Source organism: Penicillium coprophilum (genome assembly GCF_028826855.1).
Source record: "Penicillium coprophilum strain IBT 35676 chromosome Unknown utg000004l_segment0_segment0, whole genome shotgun sequence".
NCBI lineage: Eukaryota > Fungi > Ascomycota > Eurotiomycetes > Eurotiales > Aspergillaceae > Penicillium > Penicillium coprophilum.
This window is the reverse complement of record NW_026622723.1, coordinates 1,661,134-1,676,133: the sequence shown is the minus strand read 5'-3', so window position 1 is coordinate 1,676,133 and position 15,000 is coordinate 1,661,134. Positions and strand designations below refer to the sequence as shown.

The 15,000-nt window shown below is 48.4% G+C and overlaps 5 protein-coding genes across 5 annotated transcripts; 2 read left to right on the top strand and 3 right to left on the bottom strand.

The window, feature by feature from the left end:
• Positions 1–1,088: 1,088 nt before the first annotated feature.
• Positions 1,089–2,977, top strand: N7500_005051 (Major facilitator superfamily domain general substrate transporter; the record flags this gene model as incomplete). Its single annotated transcript, XM_056676196.1, has 4 exons — positions 1,089–1,344; positions 1,425–1,537; positions 1,589–1,806; positions 1,861–2,977. 4 exons carry the CDS (start codon positions 1,089–1,091, stop codon positions 2,975–2,977), a joined length of 1,704 nt encoding a protein of 567 aa, XP_056531196.1.
• A 920-nt stretch (positions 2,978–3,897) lies between these two features.
• N7500_005050 (serine/threonine-protein kinase) lies at positions 3,898–6,045 on the bottom strand (the record flags this gene model as incomplete). The annotated part of the gene is made up of 3 exons (XM_056676195.1): positions 3,898–5,047; positions 5,098–5,342; positions 5,629–6,045. The coding sequence occupies 3 exons, from the start codon at positions 6,043–6,045 to the stop codon at positions 3,898–3,900; spliced, it is 1,812 nt and encodes a 603-aa protein (XP_056531195.1).
• Positions 6,046–8,660: 2,615 nt separating this feature from the next.
• Positions 8,661–11,366, top strand: N7500_005049 (uncharacterized protein; the record flags this gene model as incomplete). Its single annotated transcript, XM_056676194.1, has 1 exon — positions 8,661–11,366. One exon carries the CDS (start codon positions 8,661–8,663, stop codon positions 11,364–11,366), a length of 2,706 nt encoding a protein of 901 aa, XP_056531194.1.
• A 624-nt stretch (positions 11,367–11,990) lies between these two features.
• On the bottom strand, positions 11,991–12,524 carry N7500_005048 (uncharacterized protein; the record flags this gene model as incomplete). Its single annotated transcript, XM_056676193.1, has 1 exon — positions 11,991–12,524. One exon carries the CDS (start codon positions 12,522–12,524, stop codon positions 11,991–11,993), a length of 534 nt encoding a protein of 177 aa, XP_056531193.1.
• Positions 12,525–12,797: 273 nt separating this feature from the next.
• On the bottom strand, positions 12,798–14,460 carry N7500_005047 (cytochrome P450; the record flags this gene model as incomplete). Its single annotated transcript, XM_056676192.1, has 8 exons — positions 12,798–12,969; positions 13,067–13,259; positions 13,330–13,374; positions 13,433–13,607; positions 13,665–13,781; positions 13,836–14,007; positions 14,071–14,248; positions 14,301–14,460. The coding sequence occupies 8 exons, from the start codon at positions 14,458–14,460 to the stop codon at positions 12,798–12,800; spliced, it is 1,212 nt and encodes a 403-aa protein (XP_056531192.1).
• Positions 14,461–15,000: the final 540 nt, after the last annotated feature.

The following is a 15,000-nucleotide window of genomic DNA, read 5'->3' as shown; positions in this document are numbered from 1 at the left end:
GTTTCCGCAGACGTGGATGCTGCCAATACTGCCAAGTAGCGTTGACTCTATAAAAGTAATGCAATACAATAATGCATGAGAATTTTGACAGCTTTGGAGCCTATAAGAAACTAGGTAGATATTATTTGATCGTCAGCATTGAAGTATTAGGGTTAGAAAGTTCCCTACTAGTCTAGGAGAGGTAGGCATAGGGCGTATGAAGCCGAAAACATCTCAGCTCCTTTACTATCGCACATTTCTAATATTGTACTCACCGAGGAATACGTTGAGATATACAAGAAATATCGTCCATAAAGCACCCCGAATACCCCAATTCCGGGGCCGAAGTCACTTTTCTAGTATTTGAATTACAGGGCAGAAACTCCAGTCCCGCTTCTAGGCCTTGACCAATTATCGCATCTGGTCCTAGACCCTTGGTGAAAAAAAAAAGAATGAAAAAAAAACCAGAAGCATACTGTCTATTAGGATAGTCCTCACAAGGTAACATATATAGCAACTCTTGAATCCCACACTTCCTCTTTTCTCTTTCCTCTTGTGTCAATTCCCAAACTCCCCTTCCCTCGAATTTGAGGTATAGCTACCCCAAGCTTTCCTTATATCTTGCTAGGGCTTCGTCTCTTAGTCTTTCTATCTCATATCCTTGCACAACTTCCGGTCTACACTTTGGAATCATTTCTATTATTCATCACCCCGTGGAACAGAAATCTATTTCAACAGAGGTCAAGCACGAGGTACTTCACATCAGTTCTTCAGTAGCAACCTTGCAACACCCTGGCAGCAACAATCACATCGACAGCGATTGCGACTTCTCTGGCATCCAAAGCGACAAGCCCATCCGAAATTGACAGCAGTATATATCGACCATTGTCCTTGCAGTACTTTCGGCCCACAGCGAATTGCCCCCGGATCCACGATATATGACCCCATTGCAGCTTCTCCCCACATCTGTAGATCCACTTTCGACCTCTCACAGAATTCCCAGCGACACTTGAACGGAATAGAACGTGCGAAAAGCGACATATTCGACAGACAGCAAATCCCAGGCAGTTGACAATTTATATTCCAAAGCGCCATATCTAACCATCATCATGGGTATCCAAAAATTTAACCCTTTCAAAAAGGACAATCAAAGCTTCCCCAGCGTTGTCATCCCACTCGCCGATGCACCTGCCCACGCCCTCTCGGAAAAGGCAGACAAGGGATCTAGCCAGAGCTTGGACGGCTCATCTTCCTCGGAGAACGGTGCTGCTGGCTCCAAGGATTCAACTCACCTGACCCTCGAAGCCCTTCGTGCTGAAGTCGAGGCTGATATTTCCACGGCCACTCATGACTCTGTCTATGACCGTATGTTCTTCCTGGATTCTTGCACTAGCCCCGTGTGGAAGCCCCATGCACTTGAGTGTTTTTGATCTGACTCGACGCAGGCAAGGCAAAGGTGATCAACAGAGCCCTGCAGGATATTGGCATGGGCCGGTATCAATGGGAACTGTTCTTCCTTTGTGGTTTTGGTTGGACAGCAGACAACCTTTGGCTCCAGGTAGGATCAAAACCAAACAGACCACAAAGATCAAATCCTAACTCTGTGTAGGGAGTTGCTCTGACACTCACGCCTATCTCCTACGAATTTGGACTCTCCAGTACGGAAGTGCGCTTTACCACTTGTGCTCTATTCTTGGGTCTCTGCATTGGTGCCTCATTCTGGGGCGTTGCCTCTGATATTGTTGGTCGTCGTCTTGCTTTCAACGCCACCCTGTTCCTGGCTGGTACCTTTGGTCTAGCGGCTGGTGGTGGCCCCAATTGGATTGGGTAAGTCTATTTCGGAACAACGCATTTTGTTTCTTTCGCTAACTATGAATGCAGAACATGTGCTCTGTTCTCTTGCTTGGGCCTTGGTGTGGGCGGTAACCTGCCTGTCGATGGTGCCCTTTTCCTGGAGTTCCTACCCTTTGTCTCGGGCAACTTGTTGACCATGTTGAGTGTTTGGTGGCCCGTTGGCCAGCTGATCGGCAGTCTTCTTGCGTGGGCTTTTATCCCCAAATTCAGCTGCACTGGCTATGAAGGTTGTACCAGGGAGAACAACATGGGCTGGCGTTACCTGGTCCTCACTCTGGGTGCCATCACTTTTGTCATGTTTGTCCTACGATTCTTCTTCTTCCACTTGTACGAGTCGCCTAAGTACCTGCTCTCCCGTGGCCGCGAGGAAGAAGCCGTTGCCTCTATCCATGGAATTGCCCACAAGAACGGCACCAAGACCTGGTTGACCACCGAGATTCTCAACGAGATTGGTGGTCATGCCGAGGTGCATGAAAAGCAGACAGGGCTCACTTACTCTCAAATCCTGGGCCGTTTCTTTTCCAAATTCTCAATGGAGCGCATTGCGCCCCTTTTCGCCAACAAGCGCATGGGCTGGAATACCGTTCTGCTCTGGTTCTGCTGGGCCACCATTGGCATGGGCTATCCTCTCTTCAACGCTTTCTTGCCGCAATACCTTTCCCAAACCGGCGGCGAGACAAACTCGAACTACATTACCTACCGCAATTACGCCATCACCTCCATCATTGGTCTGCCTGGCTCGTTCCTGGCTTGCTGGACAGTTGAGCTCAAGTACCTTGGTCGCAAGGGCACAATGGCCATCTCCACCTTGATCACCGGCGTATTGCTGTTCTGCTTCACCCAGTCCACAAAGTCCGATATCCAGCTCTTGTGCAGTTGTCTCGAGGCCTTCTTCCAGAACATCATGTACGGTGTCCTCTTCGCCTATACCCCCGAGACCTTCCCTGCCCCGAACCGCGGTACTGGCACTGGTATCTCCAGCTGCTTGAACCGTATCACTGGTCTCTGCGCTCCCCTTGTCGCCATCTATGCTGGTACTGCGGACCCCAACGCACCCATCTATGCATCTGGCGCATTGATCCTGGCTTCTTTTGTTGCCATGTGTCTTCTACCCATCGAGACTCGTGGCAAGCAGACTCTTTAAGAGGCTACGAGTTGAATCTCTTGTTTCAGTGTGTCAAAACAGTCTTGCATACTGTCGATTTTTACAGTCTTCTGCTTGTGCTGGAAAGTGCAAGACGAGAACACGTCCAAAAAAAAGGCAACACATCCATATGTCACGGATCCATTCCCATGCTACTGCGGTCTGAACGATTCGACCAATGAGTTGACTCGTGCTCGAAGCACTGGGAAGTATATGGACCGGATAGAGTGTTGTCGTGTATATCATGATAATCCAAGGACCACTGCCAGGTGGCATTGGAACTTGAACATAAAAGATACCATCAAGATACCAAGTTTGCTTTTTTCTTTTCTTGTTTCTGAGTCAGATTTCGATGTCAGATGATCTGCTTGGCCTAATAAAAACTTTGAAGTTTCCACTACTCTTATGTCTGGGTGAAGATAATCTCATGGGCCTCACCTATAGAAAGCTTACTACATTACACCAGCGATAGGAATGAGTTCGCTACATCAAAAGAAAGATTAAATGAAATATTTAAGATCCAAGGTTCCAACCTTGGAATATTGAACAATATGCTCATTGAATCCATAGCAAATATGAAGGGACATAATCCTTAAGATAATCACAGCAAAAAGAAACAGCGAAAGTGAACCAGTAAAACTCCATTCCAGTCCGAGCAAGCTCCCGATTACTCAAAAGAAAGCGAAAAAGAAAACCCACTTCACCCATTTTCCAATCGTGACTATGTAGCTTCCAGGTTCCTCGCCGGGACCGATCCGATAACGCGCGAAAAGCTTGAAAAACGAGGGGGAAAAAACAAAGTGAAAATGGCCATAAAAGCAAAACGCAGACAGAAAGATATCCGTGAAATTATCGCTCATCAACAAAGTGCAAAGAAGTTATGATCACATCATGACCCTGATGGAAGAGATACATCCTGTCTATGCCACCGGTTGATTACGACGGCCACGCTTCTCAAGCAATGTGGAGCCGTTCAGAGTGAGTTCAAACGGCTGTTGATGCTTCCGAATAGAAGTCTTTGCAGCGTTAGCGACATTGGCATCATGCATCCCGTATCCTTGTTTAGGCTTGGCCTGATTAGGCGGTTGTCGTGCCTGTGCAGCGCTGCTTTGGGCGCCAAGGTTCGTAGATCGTAGCTTGGCTTCCATTCCAGCCATGTCCCCTTGGTTCTTGGCCACTTTAGCTGGTGGTTGGCCTCCAAGACGGTGGCTGTATTCGGGCTCATCGTCATAATCTTCGTTGAGTGCACCGAGTGCCGACTGGAATCCTGCCGTGCCACTGCGGTTGCTTTGGCGTGCGTTCGCGCGGCGTTTCCCTTCCTCTTCTTGTCTGTGTACTGCATAACCAACATCGAACACTTCACGAAGGTTGAAAGCGCCTGGAGACCGGAAGTCCATGCGGCGATCTGCTGTGACAGATGGTTGGTCGAGGAAGCGAGCACTGGCGGGCTGGTAGGGTCCATGTTCGGCGTTGGAAGAGTCGAGTTGTTGTGGGCCTTTCTCGGTGGTTTGGAGGTAAGGTGTTGCTAGAGGGGGTGCGTCGGCGGCGGCGGTAGTCTCCTCATCCGTACCCTTTATCCAGGGGTGTGCGAGGAACTCCTTAATGGTGTATCGCTTTTCAGGGTCCACGGTGAGGAGATGCGAGATCAGATCCTGGGCCGACTTGGAGATATCATCCCACCAGGGTGACAAAAAGGTGTATTGGCCACGCGCCACCTTCTCGGTAAGGACTTGGATGCTCTCGTCATAGAACGGAGGGAACCCACAGAGAAGTGTGTAAAGCACACAACCCATGGCCCACATGTCCACACTTTTGGAGTAACGCTCATCCTTGACGATTTCTGGGGCTGTGTATCCGACAGTACCGCAAGGCGTCATCGTCTGGCTATCCCAAATCACCTTGGACAGACCGAAGTCTGCAAGCTTGATCTTGCCAATACCACCAGCACCAACACCAGGGATGAACTCTCCCTCATCTTCCTTGTCTTCGTCCCCTGGTTGTTGAGGTTTGGGATTCTTGCTGGGAACGTAAGGAGTCGGATAGAACAGGAGATTCTCCGGTTTGATATCACTATAAGACCGTTAGATTGCGCAAGAGCAACTTTCCACGGGATGACAAACCGATGAACGACACCTGATGTCTCGTGCAGATATTCAATTGCTTCCGCAACCTGGCGAATGACGTGACGGCTAAGATCTTCGCTGAAATAAGTCAATCGGACGATCTGATGGAATAATTCACCTCCGGGGCAGAGTTCGAGGACGATATAATAATATTGCCGTGACTCGGAGAAGTCGATCAATTTGACGATGTTGGGGTGGTCAAGATTGCGCATAATCTGCACCTCTTTGAGAATATTTGCGCGCTGTTAAAGATACAAGAGTTAGCAACGACAAAACAAGATACGCAGCCATGCACAGTCAGTAGCATCGGGTAGTGTATCGTCTCGCCGGCACACGCAAGTCACCATTGCAAGGATGTCGATCGTCAGGAATGAATTGTTTGCGCACCTCCAATGCCTTTGGGACTTTTTTGACCGTCGGATAGTGAGGATCGTTCTACAGAACGTATTGGCCATGTTTATGGACATATTGCAAAAGAAAAAAAACATGGCGCGAAGGAGAAGAAAGACACCTTGCGGTAGAACCTACCTGATTGCTATTCATTTCAAATTTGCGGACGACTTTGATGGCCACCTCGCCATATTCCGTTGTCGAATCCTTGGCACGATAGACGTTACTAAAGGCGCCGTCGCCCATCTTCTCCACCAAGATCCAGCGCTCTAGACCGGGATATTTGGGCATCTTCGATCGGTTCAAGTTCTCCTCTGCGACTAGACGTTCGATTTCGACAGAGCGATCCTGTCTGACCTGAGAGTCGGGTTTGTGAATGGCATTGGCTCGACCTTCAGGGCCAAAAGCCTCGAGAGCCGGTGAATATTGGCCTATCGGTTGGCGTTGTGGCTCTGCATGGATGGCGGAAACGTCGGTGGTGGGCTCAGAATGAGTAACAAGGCGGGCCTGCTTGCCATGTCGAATGAAATTCTTGATATTCTGTATCGTACTCATGATGAAGAAGAATCGTGATTCATAAGAAGACAGATCTGGGTTTTCGGAGAATAGAGAAAAAGGATGAAGGGATTTTCAAGGACTGGTTTCAGAGTTGAAGAATGGATTTACCCCACTAAACGGTGCAAATCACAGAGAAATCAAAAGCGACGCTCCAGATAGAAGAAAAATAGGGGAGAAAGGAGATGATGGCGGGGGAGAGCTATGACGAAATGAGAGATCTTTCCCTTGCGATGTCATCTGCCAAGGCCTCCATCCTGGTTCACCCTCTCGGGACGTCATGGTACGCCACTGATCCACCATGGTAATTGCGCTCAATCTATATGAGAATTTCCTTACGGTGTACGGACAGCTATATAGGTTCTTTATTTCTTTTTGGGGTCATCCCCATTACCCCAGACACCAGAGACCAGAGACCAGAGAACCGAGAGCGAGAGCCCTGAAGCCATACTCAAGACTTCTAACCTGGCCCATTCTTTCTCTCTTTTTTTTTTTGGTGGGATTCCTTGACAATATCACCTTATCAAGGCTCTCATACATAATCCTGGTTTGCCTGACCTGATTCCAAATGTCTACAAGCCCTGGCTTTAGTGGGGGGTTGATATCGTCATCATCCGTTGCCACACGCTTGAGATTGTACTTGGAATTCCGGATTTACCGATTCAAGAATTCACTTGATTTTGTTGCTTTTATCCTATGATGCACATGTTACCGTTATCGGAAAATCCAACAAGCTTTGAGTCTCTTGCTCGTACGAAGCATTCCGAGATGCAGATGGGCATATCAAGCCTGCCCTGGAATGCTACTCATAAGCGCAAACATATCGAGCCAGGAGTGCGCACACAAGTATGAGATGGCGCCCTATTCATGTACAACATAGAAGTATCAGGATTATTTTGATATATCATAAATGACCGACTCCACATGGTCATGTAGATCAAGTCATCTACGGAGTAGGAGAAACTCTCAAATGGAGCCAAACAAGTGCATACAATGTACATACATGTAGCTCTGGAGGGCCGGGCTCCAGTGACGCCGTGCTTAGTAACAGCCCTGAAATTCAACTCCACACAGCATACCTACCGAGGTAGATATCTACCTATAAAGGTAGCACTGCAGGATTGAACCTTCTCTCTTGCGAACATCAGTCCAACTGATAGAATCTAACCTGATAATCACTATGAGCAGATTCATATAAGATTGCCGGCTTATCATTCACAATCTCTCTTCCCTACTACCTAATTGTGGAAGCACACTGGATCTTATTGGGGAACACCTACGGAGTACATATGACATACATTACTCCGTATACATTTCTCATTCGCAGACTCACTCCCGTTACAAATGTCATTTCGATATTCAATGATCTTCCCATAATGACAGCCTCCGAGCAAGAATATATAGGCCTTTATATATCCAGGAAAAGATCAGTTACTTACACAGGATCGGTTCTTTGTGAAAGTTGGAATAGGAGCCAGAAATGTGTTTACAAAATTTCACTGCGGTGCTTTTATTAATAATCACATATTCACATATATACTTTGGTGCTGGGCTACTCGAGATCTTTAGTCCTTCCTTTGTGAGAGCTGGAAATAAGGATGTGCATCGTAAGGAATGTATGTGTTTTAGACCTGCATCAAGGACCAAACATGCCAAGTAAGGGCTGCGGTAGAGCCATAAGATTTCAAATAAATATATGGAGTATATCTAGGAATATTTTGACACATTCAATTTCGAGTCTTCAGATAGACCTGATTTGTACGAAGTAGATGAGGCCGAGCGTATAGGTACCTCATTGCAGGATGTAGCAACTAATCACTGTTTCGCACCCAAGGATGAATCTATACCGCCGAAATTAGTCTTGATAAGAGACCAATTCCCATTAATGGTGGGATCAGAATTTGAAAAGTCCCCCATATTGTAGAAGCTGGTGTGATGGATCTGCAGTGTGATCACTAGTGTGATGAGGTCTCAGTGAGATGAGGCTGCAAGGCATCAATATTACCAGAATAGGAAGCAAGCGCTAATCAGCGGGAAACTGGGGCACGAAAACCGCTTCGTCATATTATCAAACCTTTCACACGAGCATTTTTTGAACATGTATGTTTTTTTCTTTGAATTCTTCTACCATATACTCCGTATGATTTGAATGATCATTCCTTATTGCCTCATAATTAGCTGAAACAAGGCGATAAGAGGGCTTGGGTTTGGACTCCCCAGCCACTCGGCAATATACTCCATCTCCACCCTTACAGCTCACATTGCACAGAGAGGTCGAGCAAGAGTCTTCGTTTGTGAAAGCAAATGCCCATGCTCCGTACTCCACACTGAACCGTTGTTTGTCATTTGTGGCGGACTCGAACATACCACGGACGATCGGTTCCCCCTGCATCATAAAAGAGACAAAGCAAAGCCTTCGGGCTTTAGGATCTGTTGACTTTAACTATTGGTCGCATCTTAGTCGCGAAGTGCTCGCACGCGATGCGACCCTTGCGACACTCTGCACGAGACAACCTACTCGTACTATGATATCCAAAGGTATCTAAACGCCAGTCGAATCCACCAAAGCGACCGTGGATGCTTCAGGTCTTCCTGCTGGGTGTGCTATTTCCGAGATGCCGGGCGTGGAAGTGACGGGGCCGTCGGAGGATTTCCAATCATTTGAACGGCCACTTTTAAGGTCTCACAAGACGCTTCCTCGGCGGGGTGTAATTGTTCCTAGCATCGAAGTCATCCAACCAGTTTCCTCGGATCAAGATGAGAAACATACTGCGACGCCGTCGCTTCCCTTGACACCGCCGGGTGCAGCCCACGAAGAACTCGTTGACGTACGAACGCCCCAGAAAATGAATTCTTCTCTGCCAGAAATACCGACATCTGGCATGTTGACCCCTCGCCGTCCCTCTAAGCCTCCGACCCCGGATGTCACGCCGCCTCAAACGAACTCGAATAAGCGACCTGCTTTGAACCAATTTAGTTATTTCTCATCGTCGTCCCGAGCCGATTCATTCCAAACGGCCTTGGAGAGTATCTCACCAGGAGAAGATATGGTCACCCCGGTCAACATATCTCAGACTGTGACCCCGACGGCAAAACAAAGAAGGCAGCCATCAAAGCCACACGCCTCAAATGAATATCTTTCAGACTTGTCAAATACAAAAAAATTCCCACCACCTGCTTCTCAACGAGAGGGCGAAACTGAATGCGACACAAGATTCGAGTCTTTTGATGGGCATTGGGCCGCAAAACCGATCGATGGGTCGCCAACACCGTTAGCTGGAAAGCGAAAGTCTGCCCAGAACCACACTCAATTGGCCTATAGCCCAGTCCCTGGTAGAGAAGCGTTGGATGTAAAGCACTTGGATGCGTCTTTGATGAGAGAAAAAAGCTTACGGGACCGCGTCAATGGTGCGCATGAAGCTGAAGCAAGTACCCCAATCGAACACTTCTGTGAGAATATTGGGTCATCATCATCGGAGGGTCTAGCAAGGCTCAGTGGACCAGACATCCGTCCTTTGTCAACCATCTCCTCGACATCCACCGTCGAGGCTATGATCATCGATACTCCCAAACAAGCCCAACGAATGCTCCGGCATACTGAGAAGAAAAGCTCTCTGCGGTCTGTCAGCTCTCCCATAACAAGATCTGAACGTACATCTTATGGCTCCATCCCTGAATCCCAGCACCGCCTAGTCCACAAGGCTGCTCGTATTTCCAACCAGGATTTCCGAAGCAGCACACCGGAGACGTCGTTCTCGGCCAAGACTAGCAACAGTGTAATACAGCCCAATATCGAAACTATCAACGTGGTGGTCATACCGGAAAGGACTTCATCTCTCAAGTCCCGTCCAAACAGTCATGCTTCTTCTAGACCTGGCTCTCAGCGATCAACCCGTCGTCCTCCGACAGCATCAACGGGCCGCACAGATATTCCAGGGCAGAAGAAACGTATTGTGTCTGATTCAGTGTCAACTCGGTCTCGCGAGACCGATCCCAGGGGTCGTCCCATGGTGCGGCCTGTCATTCCACCCCGGGGCTCTTCACTTTCTGCGCCGACGAGTCGGAACAATTCTCGCACGGCCTCTCTCACTTCTAACAGCCTGCGAAGTCGTCCCACAGATCGTCCCGTCATACCACCACGAAGCTCGTCGCTTTCTGCGCCAACGAGTCGGAACAATTCTCGTGCAGCTTCTCTCACTTCCGACAGTCTACGAAGCCATGACTTAGCCATGGACCTCGAGGTGCACAAGAGTCGTGAGAACCAGCCAGTGTCCCCGCCTCGCCACAACGTTTTGGCTTCGCCTGATCGCCATGGCCTACTCGAAGCTCCCAATATGCACACCCTTTTTGCTGGCTCAGATGATATGGCAACCCTGCGTCCTCCCTCTTTGCCTTTTACCCAAGGCTCAATTCCATCATCTTCGCCAGGGCCCATCGAAATTCAAGAGGCCACAGCCGTCAGTCTGTTCGCACACAATAACCGATCACTGCTGCTTGTTGACCCTCGGGTACAGGCCTCCTCAAGAGACCCTTTCCATGCGTTTGGAATTTCATATGATCTTCCCCAACCCCCTCGTACACCCAACAATGCACCGCAGATCGCAACATTCAATGCCGACTCACCTTTAAAGAACCCTCGCACCCCGCCCAAGCCACCATCTGCCAGGCCTCTTCCCTCGATTCCATTACATGAAGCTCAAGATGACAACAAAGGTCTTGGTCGACGATGGAGTTCCGTCCGTCGTACCTGGAGTGCACGCCCTCGGTCGGATTCCTTCAACAATATAGCGCGGTCATTTTCCATGAAGTCAGCCAAGAACCGAACCGCAGGAATGGAAATGGACAGTCGTTTATATCCGTTTTGGCGACCCCGCGGGTTCTGGGAGGACGTGCCGGAGTCCCCAGAGAAAGAAATCTCACCGACGCGGCAATCTTTGCCACGTCCAGATGAATCCTTGATTGTAAACAACTCTCTAGGCTTGCCACAGCGGCGCATCATCTTTGATGGCCCACCTGCTCTGGCACGTCGCAGCCCAGAAATGAGACGCCTGTTCAATGGAATGACCAGCAATGGTAGCTTGGTTGATCCGGGCATGTTCCGAACAGGATCCCCATTAAACCCGGGTCGCTTCCGGTCTCTTTCTCGTTGGGGACTGCGGCTCCAGTCGATGTCATGGCGTAATGTGCGGAATCGCCTGCGCCGTGTGCGCCAGCGACGAGACGAGAGAAAACGGGCTGTCCGGAGGGAAGCCCTCAAGCAGAGCATTGGTGGCCCTGTCTATGTGGCATCTAGTGCTACAGCCGAAGTGGCCATGAGATAACTTAAACGATGTCCCTCTCCCCTTCTCATGTTATTCCCATATTTATGATTGGATATGTTTCAAACACTTACCCGACGATTTCATGATGCGTTTGCTTCTTTTTTTTTGGTCTTTGAAATTGCTGCGATGCCCCGAGATGATCTTTTGAACATGAGATCTATGATGATGATGATGAAACATGAACCCATGATGATGATATTATTGTTTTTATGCCTGATTTTGTCAAGTTTCTTTATCTTAGATGTATCATTAACCTGTTTTGTTCACTTCTAGCATGTATCCGTATCGACTTCCCAGCTAGTTCATCAGCCCAGGACAGAACCAAGATCTCAACCTCCCTTGCTTTCACTTGTGTCACTTGTGTGACATGGGTATGTCGGTCTACAAAGCAACAACCTCTTGGCTAGATGTTGGGTTTATTGAGTAATGTATTGATATATGAGCACACGGACCCGGATGTGCACCAATTTAGCACCAATTATTCTAACCAAAGAATTATGGGAAAGAAATATCGAAGCCTAGGTGTTTTATAAAGCAACTGGCTATTGAGATGGTCATACCTGTCATATTAACCAAATATTGGGTATCTAAAAAAAGATCTAGCTCATCCCAATCCCATGAATATCAGCGTCTACCACCCCAGTAGACATTGCCTCTTCCCCTTCCTCTCTTTCCACGCCCACGTACACTCGACCGGCCCCGAATAGCCATGGACCCATACTCCGTCTCGCGCTCCACTTGTTGTCTCATTCGCTCAGCCGATTCATCTTCATGATCCACCCCCGAACCCGATCCATCATCTACTGACTGAGCTGAGAGTCTCTCGCGGCTGTGCTTGAGCATCGCTTCCCAGGTTGGTGGGTCAAGGAAAGGTTGTGGCGGCATAGAGAATGATACTTCGAAGCGCGGCGGTTGGGGCTCATAGTCTTCTTCGTTTTCGACTGTGCTTTTATTATGCTTGCTGGAACTTGTGGGCTTTTTTCTTTCTTCGGTGGCCTCTTCGTATGACTTTTTGATGCTTATTCCTGCAGGGGTGGCGCTAGGATTGAGGACTTTGTATACCTTCGGACCTATCTTGTTGGTTGGTAAGGGCAAGAGAGCGCGTTTATGTGGAATTAGCAGAGGCCGGGATTTTTTCGAGGAGGTTGATGAAGCCATGATTTGAGATAACTTCAAGTAGGCATGGACAAAGATGAAGAGATGAAGTTGTGACAGTTGGGAGATAAGCGAAGCTAAGACCTTATCAGCTTATCAGATACGGAGCGGTGTTTAAGCGTTTAGCCAATTTGTGTACACTTTATTTCGATGCTATTAGCACTACATTGATTGAAATAAATATGAATATGTCCCGGCCGAAACATGATCAGAATTCTACCTGTTTGCTTTGGCGTGCGCCCAGACATCCTGGTCCATCACCTCAAGATATCCTTGCTAGCGCTGTCGCAGAGCAATTTTCAGCCCGAAGTTGGGCACATAGAACTCCTCGAATGAAAGGGAGCCGGTCAAGGGAGCGGAAGCCGAATTAGGCAGGAGTATATCATACTGATTCAGGATATGCGCGAAGGCGAGTTTCATGAGTGCAGTAGCCATCCATCGTCCAGGGCTGCAAACACGAGCAAAAATCAGCTGACAGGCTCGGGTCGGTTGGCTTTGAAACCAGTGCATGAGAAGAAAAGAGGCCAGCCAGAAACAAGACTTACCAGGCATGTGCGCCCATTCCAAATACCAGATAGTCAGGGCTCAGGTCGACTAGCCGGGAGTCCTTGGCTCCAGCTGCTGCACGCTTGGCGAACCGGAAACCGTCGAATCCGTCGGGGTTTGCATAGTGCTCGCTGGATCGTTGGATGATTCCACTTGGGACCGCAACGTGGGAACCCTGCTTGAGGGTGATGCCTATTCCATCACATACTTGATCAGCTCAACATCTCTTTCCTAGCCTGGTAGGAGATAGGCGAGAACAAACCATTAGATAGCTTGAGGTCAGTGACGCAGACCCGATGGGCAGAGACTAGGAATTCTTGCATTAGCCATGCGCAATTCCCGCTGTTGATTGCATACAGACGCACGTGCTGAAGGGGGATGCAGCCGCTGGCATTCCTTCAAGAAGCTATCTGTCAAAACCATGCCATCACAGGCTGGAACGGTTGGTCCCATTTCGGAAAAAACCAAACTAATCTCCTCACGCAGGGGCGCGATGTACTCGGGACGCCGAGCTAGCTCAATCAAGGCGCCGTAGAGCCCCTATTGGTGGTTAAATCAGCAGGTTGCAGGTCTATGACATGCGTATGGAATACCTACATAGGACGTGGTATAGATGAAAGCGAATTGCAAAAGTAGCATTTCCCCTATCACCTCTGTGTATGTCCATCGCTTCCGAAGAATGCTGCTCTCATACAGCCATTGGAAGATTTCAACCTATAGTTTGTTCAGCCATGGCGCTATTGGGGGTGGAAGAGGAGGCAGGGATACCGGATCTTCGGATTCATCGAGATTAATCTCACTAGGTCCATTGTCACTAAATATATCGGTGTGATATTCTGCCGCGCGTGCATCGAAGTGCTTGAGCAGAATCTTGCGCGAGGCGTGCATATCCCAACTAGTCCCAAGAGTGGCGAGACGACTGATGAGGCTACCAATATAGCTGTTTGTGGTCTTAGCCCACGGAAAATAACGGAAAATAAGATTAGAGACGCATCTGACTCACGGTTTTAGGAAATCTGGAATGAGAAATTGTGCACGAGTGGTCACTATCATCCCAAGGATGTGATCCTTGACAGCTTTGAGATATTCCTCATTCTGAGAAAGCCGCGAACCGACAATAGCAAAGCTACCACTGCGGGCTACGATCGAGTATGCCAAGTCAAAACAGCCAATGCGGCATTCTAATTTCAGGACGTTAGAGACTGTCTCTACTAGAAAAATGCTCACACTTACCTCCGTCTTTGAAGTTTAGGGTCTGCAGCTGCGAGATAATTGCCTGATCCATAGCAGGCATGTACCGATGCAGGTGTTTATAAGCCGTGACACGAATCAGACCAGGCGTAGTTTTAGCGATCTTTGGCCATCCCATCCCCTTTGGGAAATAGCCAGGCATAACATGAGAGATCTGAAGGAGCTGTGTAGAATATTTTGTCAGCGTAAACGTCGACAATGCACTGTAAAGCCCTACCTGATCAATCCATGGCTCGGGAGAGACAATAGTGCTCCGTTTATTTCTTAGTTCTTCAATCAACTCTGGCTGGCATAATATGACCTGCCCGAAGCGGAATGTCCGCGGGATCTCAAATAAGCCATTGGTGAATTGTTCATAGCCCTTCTTTATCATACCCGGTCCATCCACCACAAACTTGTACTGTTGGTATAATATCGAGAAACAGTCTTTGCATGCAGGAAAAGGAACGTGGTTCTGTCGGTTCAGAAAATGATATTAGCATGTGAATCTGTTTTTTGGTCAACTATCACCAGATAGATGGGATGTCACCAACGTTAGCCATGGCATATGAAGTAAATACCAAAGCGGCTGCAACCACAGAGCAAAAGATAAAGGGAATGAAGAGGCACAGTGCTATAGCAGAATCTCGACCTTCCACCTCGGTCCAATCAAGCTTATAAAGGAAAGCCATTTTGATGTAAG